This window comes from Episyrphus balteatus, chromosome 4 (assembly GCF_945859705.1).
Source record: "Episyrphus balteatus chromosome 4, idEpiBalt1.1, whole genome shotgun sequence".
NCBI lineage: Eukaryota > Metazoa > Arthropoda > Insecta > Diptera > Syrphidae > Episyrphus > Episyrphus balteatus.
This window is the reverse complement of record NC_079137.1, coordinates 72,227,816-72,244,432: the sequence shown is the minus strand read 5'-3', so window position 1 is coordinate 72,244,432 and position 16,617 is coordinate 72,227,816. Positions and strand designations below refer to the sequence as shown.

The following is a 16,617-nucleotide window of genomic DNA, read 5'->3' as shown; positions in this document are numbered from 1 at the left end:
ATTATCTTTGAGTGCTTTCTTCTACTTTTTAGTGACTTCCAAGAAGGAGGAGGTATTCAATTCGTCTGTATTTTTTTTTTTTATGTTTGTTACCTCATAACTTTGGACAAAGTGAACCAATTTTGATAATTCTTTTTGTATTGAAAAGCTGGTGCCTACGGCCCCATTTCAATTTAGTCCAGTTATGGTTATTGAAACTATGAGAAAATCCATAAAACCCAGATGGAAGTCGGTTTAGTTTAAAGTAGTAAAAAGTTACTCAATAAAGTATTTTTCTGTATAAAATGATTATTTTCTTCTTTTTATTTACTTTGACATCATTTTATACAGAAAAATACGTTATTGAGTAACTTTTTACTTGCTCTATGAGGAAATTATTAGTTTCATTTCAAAAAATTTGTTCGAAAAAATACTTCAAAAAGACCAAAAACAGTAGTTTTTGAACTCCATATTTCTACGTATTTAATTTTGTGACCATCTTGCTAAAAGATACAGTATTTTCTTTTCTGTTTCACATTTTTAATATGTATATATAAATTTAAAACTGATTAGTAAAAACATCAAAAATGTTGTTTTTGATTTTTTTTTTGAATTGTTATTCTTAACTTGTTTTACAATATTTTAAATTAAAAAAATTAAAGGGATCCATATCGATATTCCTATCGAATTAAATTCAATATGAATTTGCAAATTCGGCTTGCTTTTCAAGTTATAGACAAAAACTCGAAAAGTAACAAAAAGAGCAAAAAATTTGTATCGTTACAAAAATTGTCTTTCTAACTTATCCATAGATTTTGAAGAAAAACACATAAAAAGTTTAAAACTGCGAAAACTTAAAAGATTTTGAATTTTTCTTTCAGTAAGAAATTTTTGTTGGCAAGATTTCTTTGAGAAAATCAATTTTTTAAAAATGTTTTGATACATTGCACTTAAACATATAAAGTGTCTCAGAAAAGTTATGCAAATATTTTTATTTATTCAGCTTTTAGGTGCCGATATTTTGTTCAGATTGGTAATTTATAGACCAGTGCCAATCCGGTTTTCATAATGCAAAAGTTGAACAAATTATTAGCAGCAAAAGGGTGGTTGGAAAATTTAGGATAAATGGTATATAAAAGGGGAAAAATAAATTGCCCACAAAAAAATTGGGGGAAAGGGGGTGGGTGGGCGAAAAAGTTAGGTGGGTTTATGTCAAAATTAGACGTTCTATCGAAAAAAAATAAAATGCAGAATTTGTAGGTAGTTTAAATGTCTACAACTTTTACTCAAACAATTTTTTTCTATAACCTCAAAAATATTGAAAAAAAAAAAAATGCAAAAATACAATTTTTTGATTTTTTATTGTTATCTTTTACAAAAACAGTTAGATTTTAACTAATAAAACTTGGTTAAAAATTACTTTGTTATGTTTTCTATCTTTTTTGAGCAAAAACTTAATTTTTGGATTTTTGACGAATTTAATTTGAAAAAATAGCCTATTTTTCAATCAAAAAAGTTACCGAAAACATTTTTGATTTTTGAAAAATTTGGAATGCAATTATTTAGATTAAAACCTATTATTTAAGATTGTGTGGAAAAACTATGCTTTTGTTTAAGAAAATATTGAGAAAAATTGAAAAAAAAAAAAACAAAAAAACGATTTTTAAGATTGATTTTTCCGTAAATGACAGTGATATAGGCGAGAAATAATTTTCCATAGAAACCAAATTATACTTTTCTAATGGTCATTGACCTTTTTTAATTTGAATCAAGCACTAGAATAGCTCTAACGTGCAAAGTTTTTGAGATATTGAATTTTGAACGTCCCAAACACTATTTTTCTGTTTTTTGGCATGGTAATATTTCAAAAACATGATGTGATAGAATTTTTCTGACTTCAGATTCGAGCTCAGCGCCTAAAAAACCTATAGAAAAATTTACTTTTAATTTCTATAAAAAAAACTTTTTGACTGATGAAATCGAACAGGGCAGAAAAAATCGAATGTCTTGTTCGATTTCACTAGTCAAAAAGTTTTGTGTAATACTTTAAATTCAAAATAAATTTTAATGACAAATAACAGAAATCATCCTAATAAGAGCTTACCAGAATTTAAGGGTTTATGGTTTTATCAAATGCATCATTGAAAATACCGTTGAATGTAAAAGAAGGGTATTTGACTCTATTTCATTTTCCACTCTGAAAACAAACAACAAAATCAAACTCCACAATCAAGTCAAGCTGAAAAAATGCTTTTAAATAAAATATCGAATTTTTCTCTTTTTTAAAAGCACCAATTCGTTCCAACTTCCAATAGCTTGAGTTTATTTGATTACAGACAAAAGGAATGATTAGAAATAATACACACTCATTTCTATGTTATTTGCTTTCATTAGTTGATGACCAATCCATATAATAAAAATAAAAAAAGAGAAGTAAAACCTTCAAACCACATTCAGTGGTTAAATGTCCGGAAATTCTTTAACAAAAACATTGCCAGCCAGAGAGTTAGAGAGAATACATGTAACCGAACAAGTCTAGCATTTCTGTGGTTCTATAGAAATGTTCAAAAAACTAAAGGTGTCTCTTACCCAACAAACTATACTATTCTAATCGATTCTTCCGAAAAATTCATCTCTGTTTTAAGCTTGAATTCCCTTACAAAAACCTCAAAAATAAGTCAAAGAGAGATACATTCCACACAACTGCAACTACAGAATTCTAGTATATATTTTCAATTCCGAGGTCGAAATGTTGGAAAAGGAAGTGAAAAAAAGACTAAAATACACCTTGCATCCTTTTAACTCGAATAGAGTAAAACCCCCTCTGAAAAAAAAAACTTAACAAATTGGAAAATAGTTTCACTTACACAATATGGTCAGCTGAATGTCCATGGAGACCCTCTCCTTGACACCGTTATCTGCTGAACACTGATATATGCCGGCATGATGTCGGTCGACATTCTCCAAGATTAGTGTTGAACTATCCGAGAGATGTGTTGGCCCAGAGAAGACGTCCTTTTTAAACCAGAAAATCGTTGGCACCGGATTCCCAGATGCTTTGCATTCCAATGTTACCGTACTGCCCTTACGTGCTGTCACTTGTCCATTGTGTGGCAGGGCTCTTAAAGTGGGCGGTACTGTTGGGTGGATGTACGTTCATGATGATAGCAAGGATGTGGAGGTTTTTTTGAGAGTTAGGTGTAATTTTTTGTTTCGGTTGGTTTCACATCATTCAGAATCGAGGGTAATCCACCGGAAATGAAAATTTTAATACAAGAAAATGTTTAAACAATTTTTCAATTCATCAGAGGGAGACAGCTAGAGGCTTAGGAGGCTATCTATCTTATTGTATCGTATCGGGATTTTTCGTTTCAGGATAAAAGATTTTATAGAAAATTTTATCCATTAACAATCTCCGGAAGGGCTTTATTTAACGTTACAGAGACTTATAATAGGAAAAAAAAGGACTTAAAAAAAATAACGATATTAATTTCCATATTCTACTTGCTTCTTGCTTACCTAAAATCTCAACTGTATGAACTTGGTCACGATTCTCTTGGTCTCCCAATTGGCAAATATAATCGCCAGCATCTTGAGTCTTTACACCATTTATCTGTAGATTATAGTCTCCGACAATTTTAAATCTCGAATCCCGAGAGATTTTCAAATGTCCTGCAGTTAAAACAGAGGATCCTTTTCGCCATAGCAGAACAAATGAGCCGAGATTTTGAACTTTACATGGCAATTCGATGGTCTCGCCAACAATCACTTTGTATAGATGGCCTCGGGAGAGGAATTTCGGTGCTATTGTTGGATTGTCATTGTCCGACGATGATGGTAAATGGAATGATCCCACAGGTTGATTGTGTGCTGAAAATGAAAAAAAAAATAGAGCAAAATAGATAAAATATAAAAGAAATTGTAGACATGTTAACGAGGAGGAGAGATGATCAAATAGATTTGAATATTGATTTGGATTTTTTTTTTGATTCGATTTTTTTTTCTGTTCGTTCTTGTGTCGATTAAAAAGAGATTTGTTTTTTTTTTTTATTTGGATGGGAGGGTAGAGTGTTTGATATCGGATGTATGGGATTTGATGATGGTTTTAGTGCAGTTTGTGTTGTTAGTTATTTTTTTGTCACTTGTTTTTAGACAAATTATTGGCCTTTTAAAAAAGTGGTGGATTCAATGAAATTGGTTATAACTACCTATATTTGTAAAATTTAGGTATCATAACCCAAGTAACAATTTAACTTGAATAAGGTTATGTAGGCCTTTTTAAAAAACAACGAAACATTTTATCGAGGCTATAGCTTCGCTAAGGAAACTATCTTTTGCATTGGATTTTATAATAAGGCCTTATAGAGGTTGTTATAAGATGTTAAATTTAGGAATAAAAAAAAAGATTTTATTGAATTTTCTTTTTGTTTTCTTTTAATTTTTTTCTATTTTGTTTTTCTTCTTTTCGACCACTACTATGCATTTTCTGTTGTTCTGAAATGGGAAGAATTTTATTTTAACACATTTTTTTAATTTCACAAATGGCCCGGCCAGGAATCGATCCCACATACCTCCGCATACCAGCGTAGCACTCTAATATTAGGCCACGCTCGAACATTAAAGATGAGTGGAAAAAAGGGAGCTACTTGATACCTCACATTGAAATGCAATGTTTTTTTCGAATGTACTAGAAAAATTGCATATTTTTAAGAAAAAACATTGCATACTTAAATGAAAAAAATATTGCATACTTAAAAGATAAAAGCATTGCATACTTAAAAGAACTTCTTGGAACAGGGCTTATAGAGGCCTTCTGGCCATTTGAAAATACGAGGCTTCCTTAGAACGGTTCAAAAAGGTCTTAAGAAGGCCTTCTTTAACTAAAATTTGAAAGGCTTCCTCTAAACACTTCTAGGTAGTCTTAAGCAGACCTCCTTTCTTTCCAAAATGGTTGACTTGCGTAATTAAGCCTTAAGGGGTTATATCTAGTTGTAAGTGCGAAAAAACGTTCTTTTTTGCGGATTTTTTGTGAAGAGGCATTTCATTATACAAACATAAAGAATACATGTACATATAGCAAACTTAATGTATAAAAATAATTCGCTGTGTATTTAGAAAAATATTGGGTTCCGTAATTTAGTAGTAGATCTCCTAGACGACCTCCAAAAAAAGCTGTCTGGCGGTGAGCAAGATATCTCTGATACAAATCACCCAAAATTGAAAAATCTAAAATATTCATTTCCAGGATAGACAAATGCAGGTAATGAACGAAGGAATAGTCAAAATTTTGATTTTTGACAAAATGGCGGCTTCTCAAAGACAAAAATCGTTTTTTTCACGAAAATTTACACTTTAAAATGGCATAAAAAATCCAATTATTGTCAAAAACCTTTTTCCTTCGTTCATTACCTGACAAAAGTATCAAAAAAAATTCAGTAAAAATTTCAAGCCGATCGGTTAAGCCGTTCCGGAGTAATCGTGCTCACCGCCAGACACATTTTTTTTGGAGGTCGTCTAGGAGATCTACTACAAAAATAACGGAACCCAATATTTTTTTAAATACACAGCGAATTCTTTTATACATTAAATTTGCTATAGGGATATGTATTCTTTAGGTTTATATAATTAAATGCCTCTTTACAAAAAATCCACAAAAAAGAAGGTTTTTTTTGCACTTACAACTAGATATAACCCCTTAAACGAAACCTATGCAAACTATAGCTTGTCGAATCGAAGAAATTGGACCTTATGCAAGCCATATTGTTACTTGGGAAGTTCATGTCAAACGATGAAATCGTAATAGGCAGCTTAAACAACTTAAAAAAAATTAAACAAAATTTATACACAATTTACTTGCTTCAGAGGAAGAATAGTATGGAAAGAATACAATGCAATGAAATCAAGAGAGGGGAAAAAACAAGGTGTTTCTAAAAAATAGGCTTTTTTGGGTTTTCCAAAAAAGTTCTTAGGTAAGTAGGTACTTTTAAAATAAAAAAAATTAAAAATTAAAAATTTCTTATACAAGAAATTAAATGGAATAATTTTTTAATTTGAAAAACAAGTTGCCTTTTTTTACATTTTTTATAAATTTCTTATCAACTTAAATCAATGTTATGAAATTTCTCATAGAAATCGAGAACGTGCGACCCACATTTTGTTATGTAATAGTACACCAGTAAAACGGAAGAAAGGCATATTTGTTCATATAAAAATTCATTAAAATTGTTGAGTTATTTTGTTATCAAAATTTTAAATTTCAAGGATTTCATTTTAATGCATTTTAAAAGAGAAAAAGCTATAAGACATCTATTTATTGTTTATACACATAATTTTCATATTAATGTTCAATTTTGTAAATATTATAATCATTCAAATCATTATCTATTCAAAATTAATAAAAAAATAAAATTGGAAAAAGTTAATGTAAGATATATCACAACAAAAACATTACTGTTAAAAAAAGAGCCAAGTTCTCCTATGTTGAAGTTATGCTAGCACAAAAAGTACTGAAATGTAAAAGTGCACCAAGTTCTAAAGCTTGGCTTTAAATTTGTATACATAAAATGTTGATTGTTCTCTTGACCATTTTTTTTTTAAATTACCGATTTTTAAAGCTATTTGAAAAATTGCCAAGTAAACAATCAACATTTTATGTATACAAATTTAAAGCCAAGCTTTAGAACTTGGTGCACTTTTACATTTCAGTACTTTTTGTGCTAGCATAACTTCAACATAGGAGAACTTGGCTCTTTTTTTAACAGTAATGTTTTTGTTGTGATTTCACTACTTTTTGCAAGGTATTGCTCAGATAAAATGGGCGGTTACCACGACCCTTGTCTAAAATTGTCAAATTTTAAATTTTTTCTTTTGTATAAACTCCCAGGTCTACCATTCTACCAAATTTTAATGTTCTACGAAAGTTAGAAATGCTCTATAATATTTGATGAAAATTCACCGGAAATAGGCAGTTGCCACGCCCCCTGGCTGAAATTCACAAATTTTAAATTTTTCAATTTGTATAAATAACCAGCTCTAACATTCTACCAAATTTCAAGATTCTACGATAACCAGAAGCACTCTATAATATTTGATGAAAATTCAGCGGAAATGGGCGGATGCCACGCCCCCTGGCTGAAATTCTCAAATTTTAAATTTTTTCCTTTGTATAAACTACCAGCTCTACCATTCTACCAAGTTTCAAGATTCTACGACTATCAGAAGTGCTCTATAATATTTGATGAAAATTCAGCGGGAATGGGCGGATGCCACGCCCCCTGAATTGACAATCTCAAATTTTCGATTTTTTCCTTTGTATACACCACAAGTCCTATCACCGTGTAAAATTTCAAGTTTCTACGATATCGGGAAGTACTCCATAATTTTGATGATCTGTCAGTGAGTCAGTGAGTCAGTGAATCAGTGAGTCAGTGAGTCAGTTACGGTTTTTGCGATTTTTGAAGCCCTATATCTCAGAAACTACTCATCGTAGGTGGCTGAAATTTTGTGAGGTGTTTGGCTTCGACCAGCTCAACAAATGTAGTGAGTTTGAAATTTCTAGCATCTTTGATGTGGAAGTTAGAGGGGGGTCGAAAATGGCCTGAGTTGTTTCCTGTAAATAAGGGTGTAGTGCCAAAGTTGCTAGAGAACTTGGCTGGGCACTACCGTGCCCCTTGATTACCAGAAAATGCCTCAAACTGTTGGTATAAAAATAGGGTTCGGTATAATTTATTTAGGTGCTAGTTAAATGCTCTACGAATCTAAAACTAATGTCGTTTTCGATTGGCAGTTTAAAAGCATATCCGGAATCATTCAGAAGCCTTCTGAAAGTGTTTTATTCGCACAAAGATGACAGTTCTTCTTCTGCCAGTGATACAACGGGTTGGTCGAAATGTGGGGAATATAACTTCTGGCCGTTTTTTTTTCAGATGTAAATATTTTGTAAATAATTAAAACGTTTTATTGCAACAGAAAATTCTGAAACATCCAGAATTTTTGGAAATTTGAAAATTACCCTTTTCAATCCTAGGATAGGTACAAGTTCAACTCTGTTGTCATTTAAAATTTTCAAAAATGTATTTCTATTTGTTCACATTTGTAATTTTTCACACAAAAACTAAATTTTTTATTCAAGTTACGTTATAACATCCTTACAATTAATTTTAAGATAAAAAATATCAGCCATATGCTTACTTACTTAAAGCCATTAATCTTTTCCGAGACCAAAGATAACTTCTCCTTATACTTATAAATAAAATCAATAAAGTCAATCAAATTGACCTTGAAACATCTTTCAATATTTCCTAAAATTTATTTCTTCGCATTTTCTTTTCATTCATGCTCGTGTTTGTTATTATATTCATTGAGATTCCACACAAATACCAAATTAATGTAATAGATTAACGACTTTTTAAATAGACTCTCTGCTCTATCTTCTGTCAATCTGATTTTCCTTCTATAATAGCACATAATCCCTCAATTCTCTTTCTTTCTCGATTGCAAATGATTTGTCTCTTAAATAAAAAATGAAGAACAAAATATTCAAAAAAAAAGACTAACGTTTAAATGGCCTTCAGCACCATCATCTTAGACTATAGCAAAAAAAAAAAAAAACAAATTAACAACCACTAAGCTTTTCCGCATCTTCTGTTTTATTAGTATTTTTGGTATATTTGTAAGAAATTCATCAACATCCTTTTGAGCCATTTAACCTTTGCCATATCAATCTAATACCACCAGCGCACCGCCATGATAGTCTTCGTCGCCATTTACTAGCACCAGCGCCACCACCAGAACCAACCCTTAATGATTATTTAGAATCATTAAGTCGAATTGAAGTCGAGGCCGACTCCGACCGACGATGTCGTTTGTCGATGGATGGCAAAGCTAAGGCTAAAGTTAAAGCCAAAACCATCACATGCCAATGCCATAGTGTGTGTCAATATGGCCCGAATGAATTTGGCATATCCTACTTTTATATTCTATTTGCTTTTCGGCAGGATAAAATAATAGTAATAAAAAGGCCGGGAAGACAGTTAAGGCAAAGTCATTTAGCACTATTTCCAAGATAAGTTCCTTTATTTTTTTTTCTTCTTCTTCGTCCTTTTTCTCCTCAATTTCCTATATCTTTCTTAAGCTGGTGTATTTCCTTATAACTTTCATTAAGGCCAAATGAAATAAACATTACCCGCTTTTGCGTATTTTTTTTTTTTTTTGTATGTGTATGAGTGTACAATATACGAGTAAGTACATTCAAACGCATGAATATATCCTTGCCAGGAATTCGCGTTAACATACTGAAAGGCGACACTAAATAAATAAAAGAAAAAAAAAAAAAATCAATCGACTTCGAGTCTTCGTCTTCCAATGCCATTGTGGCAGTTTGTATCTTATGGCGTTTATTTTATGACAATTGCTGTGATGCCCTATAGGACATTTCTAAAGCAATCAAATTTAGCACAGGATAATAGCGTATGGTATAGAGAGGTGCCTCTGCCTATAACACCACCAGAAAAGAAGATTCTCATTCAACTAAATGCGATAGGTATGGTGTGTGGCATCAGCTGGCGTAAATTATCAATATCCATGAAAGAGTTAATTCCTTGGAAGAGGTCTCTCCTTCACCCCTCTTAAACTTATTGGGGTTGATCCTTTATTATCCTTTTTTGTCGTTTCGTGTTTTGTTTCATTTTCATTTATTTTCTCATTTCAAAAGCTGATGGTCGTTACAAATGCGAGTGGTAAAAAAAAGGTTTAGTCGTTGATAAGAAAGAGAGAGGGGAGAAGGAAGAAAAATTGGGAAGCTAACCACTCCTTTGCACAAAAAAGGACTACAATGAAGGTAGTGTTGGCTTATATCATGTCCACGACAACGAAAAAGTCCAAACCGGATGGGCTAAAACGATTCAAGCCTTGGGTGACAAGGAAAAAGCAAAGGATTGGCTCCCAGACACACCAACATAAACACACACAAGCAACCCCACTCACAAGGACACCCCAATCCTTATCTAGGCAATAACAAAGTTGGACTATACCTCTACCATCTCTCAACCAACTCTCATGGAATATAGAAAGACGAAGTTAGGCAAAAATCCCTGGTGTTAGCGGTGAGGTGTTAATTAATTACATCTTTCGCAGTAAACAGAGTTTCGTCCTTTTTTTTTGGGAGGGTACGGGTGAGAGAGATGATGGGTTCAAGGCGTATGTAGATTTAGTATGTTTGGCATTGGTAACCTTTCACATTTTTTTTTTCATTTTTTTTTGTCTCTGGAGGTCCTTTTTTCTCTTTTGTATCCTTTTTCGTCCTTCAAACCGCATGTTAGGTTATGATAATCGGATACTTTGCACACCATTTATATTCCAAGACAATAACAGTTGAGTGGGCATCGCATATAAAATAAAAAGGGAATGAGTCAGCTGATATTTCCAGGACATCATTATATTATATGTAAAGAGTTAACATTTAAGCTTTATCTTACACACGTACACACAAAAACCACCCACCCAGGCATTTAGTGTTTATTTGGAGTGGTGTTAGCTTCAGCTAGTAGTGGTTCTGAATATTTTAAATGAAAATAAAGGATTTTCGTAATATTTGATGTCCTGGTGTAATTAATTTAAATTATTTTATGCTTCAGTAATTTTTCTACATTTTTCTTTTGTTTCTTTCTTTTTCCCAAAAAGAGGGAATGAGATAGAAATGAGAGACAGATTTTTGATCCCTATGACAGTTGTTGATGATTCATCCTGGAGTATTTGTTAATGTTGACCTCGTTTTTACATAGTTTTGAGTTTTTGTGGCTTGTTTTTTTTTTTTTTTTTTGTAATCACAATGTTTTTCGTCAATTTATTTGTTGTTTTTCGTTTCTTTTTTTTTCTTCTTTTTTTTTGTATTTAAGTTTATTTAATGGTTATGTATATAATATAATAATAATAATTTGTGTTTAGGTATTTATCCTTTACAAAAAATAAAAAGGATACGGAATGTAACATAATTTGTATTTGATGAATGAAGTAGTGCTTCTTTGGACATTGGATTTGTAGATTTTAGTGTGGTCAACTTGTAGGTAATAGATAGATGTTGTGTGTTGGGGTTATAGTGATGAATTATTATTGTTAAAATGAAAAACGTGTCGGAGTTGTTTTTGTGGCAGGTTGTTTTGGTAATTTATGTTATGTTTTCTCAGATGCTTTGAGGGCAGGGGTTAGTTTAAGTTTTGTGTAGGATGGAAATATCTATTCTTTTTTTTAATGTTAAGGTCGACATTATTTAAAATAGTAGAAATGCTAATTTTAGTTTTTTTTGGATGGAAATAGAATACAAAAATAGTCTATTTTACGATTAATACAAAAAATGAAACCTGGTTTGGTTAAGTTAGGTTAGTGCAGGAAGTTTCTAGGATGTTTTAAATTGAAGGAAAGGTAATAGGGAAAATTTTCTGAAGTTTGTTATAAAACAAGTATTTATATTAAACCATAAAAATCATTTTATAAAAGAAATATCTTGTAACAAACCTAGTAAAAATCTACACACAGCATAACTCAATATTAAGTGTAGAATTAGAGCTTTAAAAAAAAAATGATTCATAACTGTAAGTGTTGCCGCTGTTTTTTAATAATTTTTTTTTATATTAAGTATTTTTTTCAGAAAATTGCCCATCCCCGCCAAAACTGGGGGAAATAGATCCCCCTTCCATAGTCAACAATGATTGTACTTAACTCCTCTACAAAACGTCATTATTATTTATTCGTTCTTAAGTTATCGTACTTTCCCCTCAAATGTTTCTGTTTTACTTGAGTAAAATTGAAAATACGAAAAAAGATAGATTCAAATGGCCATACTTCGGTTAATTTTCAATGAAATAATTTAGTGAGCCCACCATTTTGAAGGAAATTTTATCTTCTTTTTTTCTTAAAAAAAAAAATATACAACTAAAAAACCAAAAAAAAAAACTCAAAAAACGAATTTTTTAATATTTTTTGTATGATTGTTTTAGTAGAGTAACTAAAGCAAATTATTAGGGAACCCGGCCGAACAGCTCTGATTTTGACGATTTTTTTTTTCAAACGTAGGTAATTAAAAATATTTTAAAGTCTATAGATTAAAAATTGCCGGTGTTGCCGTATTGTTTTTTTTAAAATTAAAATTAATTTTTTTTAACAAAACCATATTTTTTGCTTAAATTTCATAAAACAAATGATAGCAAAAGATTCTCTAGGTAATTTAAGGAAAATATATAAAAGTCAGTAAGGGACAATCTTCCATCGTTTAAGCAATAAATGCAATTTTCTAACATTCTGACCTCAAACACAAAAAAAATATTTAGAAAACAACGGCAACACCTACAATATTTTAAAATACATTTTTAAAAAGCCAGAAGCTCATTCTTATCTCTTAAATTTAAATCCACTAAATTTAATCAAGACTTTTTGAAAAAATGGTCCTCAAACTCAGAATTAAAAAAAAAAATGTTATTAGAAAAATTTAAAATGACTTTTTTCCAAACTTTTTCTAATAAAATATGAATTTATTTAAAAAAAATTTTTGGCCATAAATATTATCAGTTGAATTTCGAAGCAAAAAAGGTCAAATATATCACACTTTTGAAAAAAAAAATGAAAAATTACTTCATTTCAATGGTTTTTTTTTTTATTAAAACTGAAATTTTGCATTGAAATAATTAATTTTCTCAAAGACTTTGGTAAATAGGAACTTTAAATTTTTGCGTTTTTACTTTCAACAGTAAGGGTTATTAAATGAATAAAAAATAATTTTATGTTTAGATGTTGAACTTAAAAAAAAAAATAAGTTACATTTTTTTTCAAAACTTTTATTAAAAAAAGTTCTTCGAAAATGAAATACTTTTTAATTTTTTTCATAAACCGTAATACATATTGACATTTCCTTTTATAATTTAAAATCATAATAAATGCGGCCAAAAAAATTTGAAAATAAATGCATTTTATATTACGACCAAGTTTAAAACACGAAATGTTAAAATTTTTTCAATAATTTTTTTTTTTCAAAAATCTGAGTTCAATTACCATTCTTTCAAAAGCCGTTCATTCAATTAACTTAATTTTAATTTTACATATATGACTTAGCTTCTAGCTTTTAAAAAATGTATATTTGAATATTGTAGGTGTTGCCGTTGTGTTCAAATATTTTTTTTTTGTATTTGAAGTCAATTAATAAGAAAATTGCATCTATCGCTTGAACGATGGAAGATTGTCCCTCACTCCCATATATTTTTTTTCCTTGAATTTCCTAGACAATCTTTTGGCATCAATTAATTTATGAAATTTAAGAAAAATTTTTGAAAAAAATTTGTTTTTGTTCACAAAAATCTTCAATTAAATTTAAAAAATCAAAACGGCAACACCGGCAATTTTTAATCTATAGACTTTAAAGTATTTTTAATTACCGACGTTTGAAAAAAAAGATCATCAAATTCTAAGCTGTTCGGCCGGGTTCCCTAATATTGCCAATTTTTGAGCTTTAGTTACTCCACTATTTCGACTGTTTTGATATGGAATTTTTTTCTCAAAAAAAAAAAAAAAAAAAAACATTATTCTAATAGGAAATTCAATTCTCTACAAAAAGTTTGATAAGCAATATCTAAAAATTTTTCTTGGTTTACGAGATTTATTGAAAAAACCAAAAAGGGGGCTTTTGCACCCCCATCTTCAATTTCCACCTTCTCATTTTATAGCACTCCGCGGTTTTATCTTCTCATATAACCCATTGAACGATTCCTGCAATAAAAACCGGTGAACGTCTTAGTTCCTTATTACCATGTTTTTTTTCGACATAATCAATAGCCTATTTGTTTTTCGACATAATATTTATGTATTTTTAAAAAACCTAAAAAATAAAAAAAAAAACAAAAATAGATTTTTGGTGATCTTTGAGTTGAACTGTTCTTTTTTTTAAAGCTGTGCCTCGTTTTTGAAAAATTGTTTTTTTTTTTTATTTATTATTGAACATATAAACCCAAAATTAAAAAAAAAAATCAAGGCCTTGTTTTAAAAATTTGAATTAAAAAAAAAATTGATTTAAAAAAAAATTTTTTATTCAATTTTTTTTGATTCATGAGAATCCTAGTGTACTTAATTTTTTAAGTCACCGAATGGTCAAAAAAATGCAAATCAAATTAATTTTTTTTTTTGGTAGAGTAAAATTCAAAGGGTCACTGTGGCGTATGCGTAATATTTGTTGCTAAAAATCAAAACTGATTAAAATCGCTGTATTCTTAAGTAAGTAACCAGTTGAATTTTGATGCTATTCGCACTAAAAAATGGGAGGGGGGGGGGGGGGGGGGGCGGGGGGTTCTTATAATCTTACTGTTTTCGTTTGTTTTAACAGTTTTTGCTAAATAAAATTGAGGAAAATTGATACGAATTCCATCTATATTCTTCTTTAAGTTAATTTAATTTGAAAACTGTGTATAAAACTTCAAAAATTTATTTTAAATATTCGTCAAAGCTACACAATGAACCTAAAAGTAGCTAATTTATGGGATATTATGTGATATGTTATAATATAAAAATACAACACAAAAGAATTAGTTTTTTTGCATAAATAATATTGTATTATAAATTAAACCCACATTTATCTCAAAAAAATATGACCTTAAATACTCTTTAATCTATTTTTATATATTTACCTTACAACCCAAAACCCACGTACAAATTTTATTTTTAAAATAATTACCCACATTAGTTGTCCGTTTTTAAAAATAGCTTCCCCCTCTATCAGAACAGAAAACAAAAACCTATTACAAGTCAAATCTATCTAATCAGATATTTTTTCTAAAAATATCTTTTTCTCAAACACCATCACACAACGCACGCAATAATAATCTTTTATCCTCGATTAAAACAATTTCCTCCTCGAAATGTCCACTTCATTAATACTTCTTATAATGCCCTTTATGTCACTGAGAAGCAAACGGTATTCAGTTTTTTTTTTCTCTGTTGTTTGTATCTGTCGAATGCGTGTTTAGAGTCTTTATCACTATCCAAGAACATTTTTCAAAAGGTATCCTCTCGACAGGTTAATAATAGAAAATAAATCCACTGTCTTCAAGCTTCATGACTTAAAAAAAGAAAAAACACAAAAAAGAAGAATGAAGATAAAAAAAAAACCTGAAGAACATGAAAAATTAACACAGGTTAAATGTCAAACCCATTCCTTTATAAAGTTTGAAAAATAAAAAATAAAAAGCTCCTTAAGTTCAGTTCCCGTTGATACAACATGACTCCTTTTTTTTCTTCCTCTTAAAAACAACACAACACGAAAAAAACACAGAAGGAGAAAAAAAGTTAAGAAAAACTTTTCAAGCCTCATCCTTATACTTTCTCTCTATTGCTTTAAAGGAAGAATAATTATTTCTTCGCTCGATGATTAATAAATTGATAAATTGAAAATACTCACGCAAACAATTAATTAAAAAATTCTAGTCCTTTTCGATACAAGTTGTTTTTATTCTCCCTTTTTTCTAACAAAAAAAAAAAAAAAAAAACACACAGATGCATTTTAAAAAAATACACACAGACACGTTTTTAAGCCTACAATATAAAATAAACAATAGGTTAGTAGCTTGCTAAAGGAAAGGGAAGTTGTTCGAAGTGACGTCGTCTAGTTAATCTATGACCGCTAATCTATTTGGTTATTTATATCGTGGTAGCCGTAGAGAAGGTGCGATATGTGAGCAAATAGAGTCACCCCGGTCTTAACAGCGACAAAGGTGATTTTTCCCTTTAATTCACTCGAATGGAAATCGTCGTTCATCAAAGCGGCAGGGTTGTTTGTAAAAAAACACATTCAATCAGGCGCAAAGAGTTGAAAAGTCTCTTTTGGAAGTTCAGAACTTCTTCGAAAAAGTGTAAAATTTATTCAAAATTGTTTAAGTTGTTCGTAGAGAAATATTCTCAAAGCGTTATATGAGATTAAAAAGGTGTAAGAAGTTATAAAAGTTTAAGAGGGTTTTTTACGTCCTGGGGAGTAAAAACTTAGACTGGTTTGTAGAAAAATATGTTTGGTATACACAAAGTTTAAGTATTTTTGGGCGCAGTTATTTTCGATTTCAGTATAATGAACCATATATTCTCTGTGATTGGTATAAACTGGTATAAGTTAGTAAAATACATTATCTTAACTTTTAAGTTAATTGGTATAAAATCTTATGTCGATTATTGGTATAAACACTATCAACTTTTTGTGACACGATGACTGGTTTAAACTTGTTTAACCCATAAAGCCGACTTTGAGTAAAATTGTGCAAAGTGATGTTTTGTACATGATGTACACAGAGAAAAATATGACCCGCTAAAAACTAACAGATTGCCATATTGTTTTACCGTCCATACATTTCATAAGGAAATCTTATTAAAATCAACGATTAATAAGGTTTTTTTAAGGAGATTTCTTATTATTTTTATAGAGAAAATCTTATTAAAATTTGACTGAAAAGTTGATTTTTTTTGCAACTTAGCGCTAGAACAAAAATCGCGATCAATATTTTCATGGCGGGTTGGTTCAGGTGGTAAGGTGGGCGACTAATGATTTGAAGTCTCCGGGAAACCCGATTGTTTTAATAAGGTTTCCTTCTTGGATGAAAACCATAGAGAAATCTTATT

General features: G+C 30.2%; 1 protein-coding gene across 1 annotated transcript in view; it reads right to left on the bottom strand.

Annotated features, from left to right (window-relative positions):
• Window positions 1–16,617, bottom strand: part of LOC129920268 (limbic system-associated membrane protein) — a 100,074-nt gene that overhangs the window by 69,521 nt on the left and 13,936 nt on the right. Inside the window, exons 3-4 of the mRNA XM_056001572.1 lie at window positions 3,499–3,849; window positions 2,847–3,116 (exon numbers count right to left, since the gene is read on the bottom strand). Of these exons, the coding sequence (XP_055857547.1) occupies window positions 2,847–3,116; window positions 3,499–3,849 (621 nt within the window). The remainder of the gene's footprint in view (window positions 1–2,846; window positions 3,117–3,498; window positions 3,850–16,617) is intronic.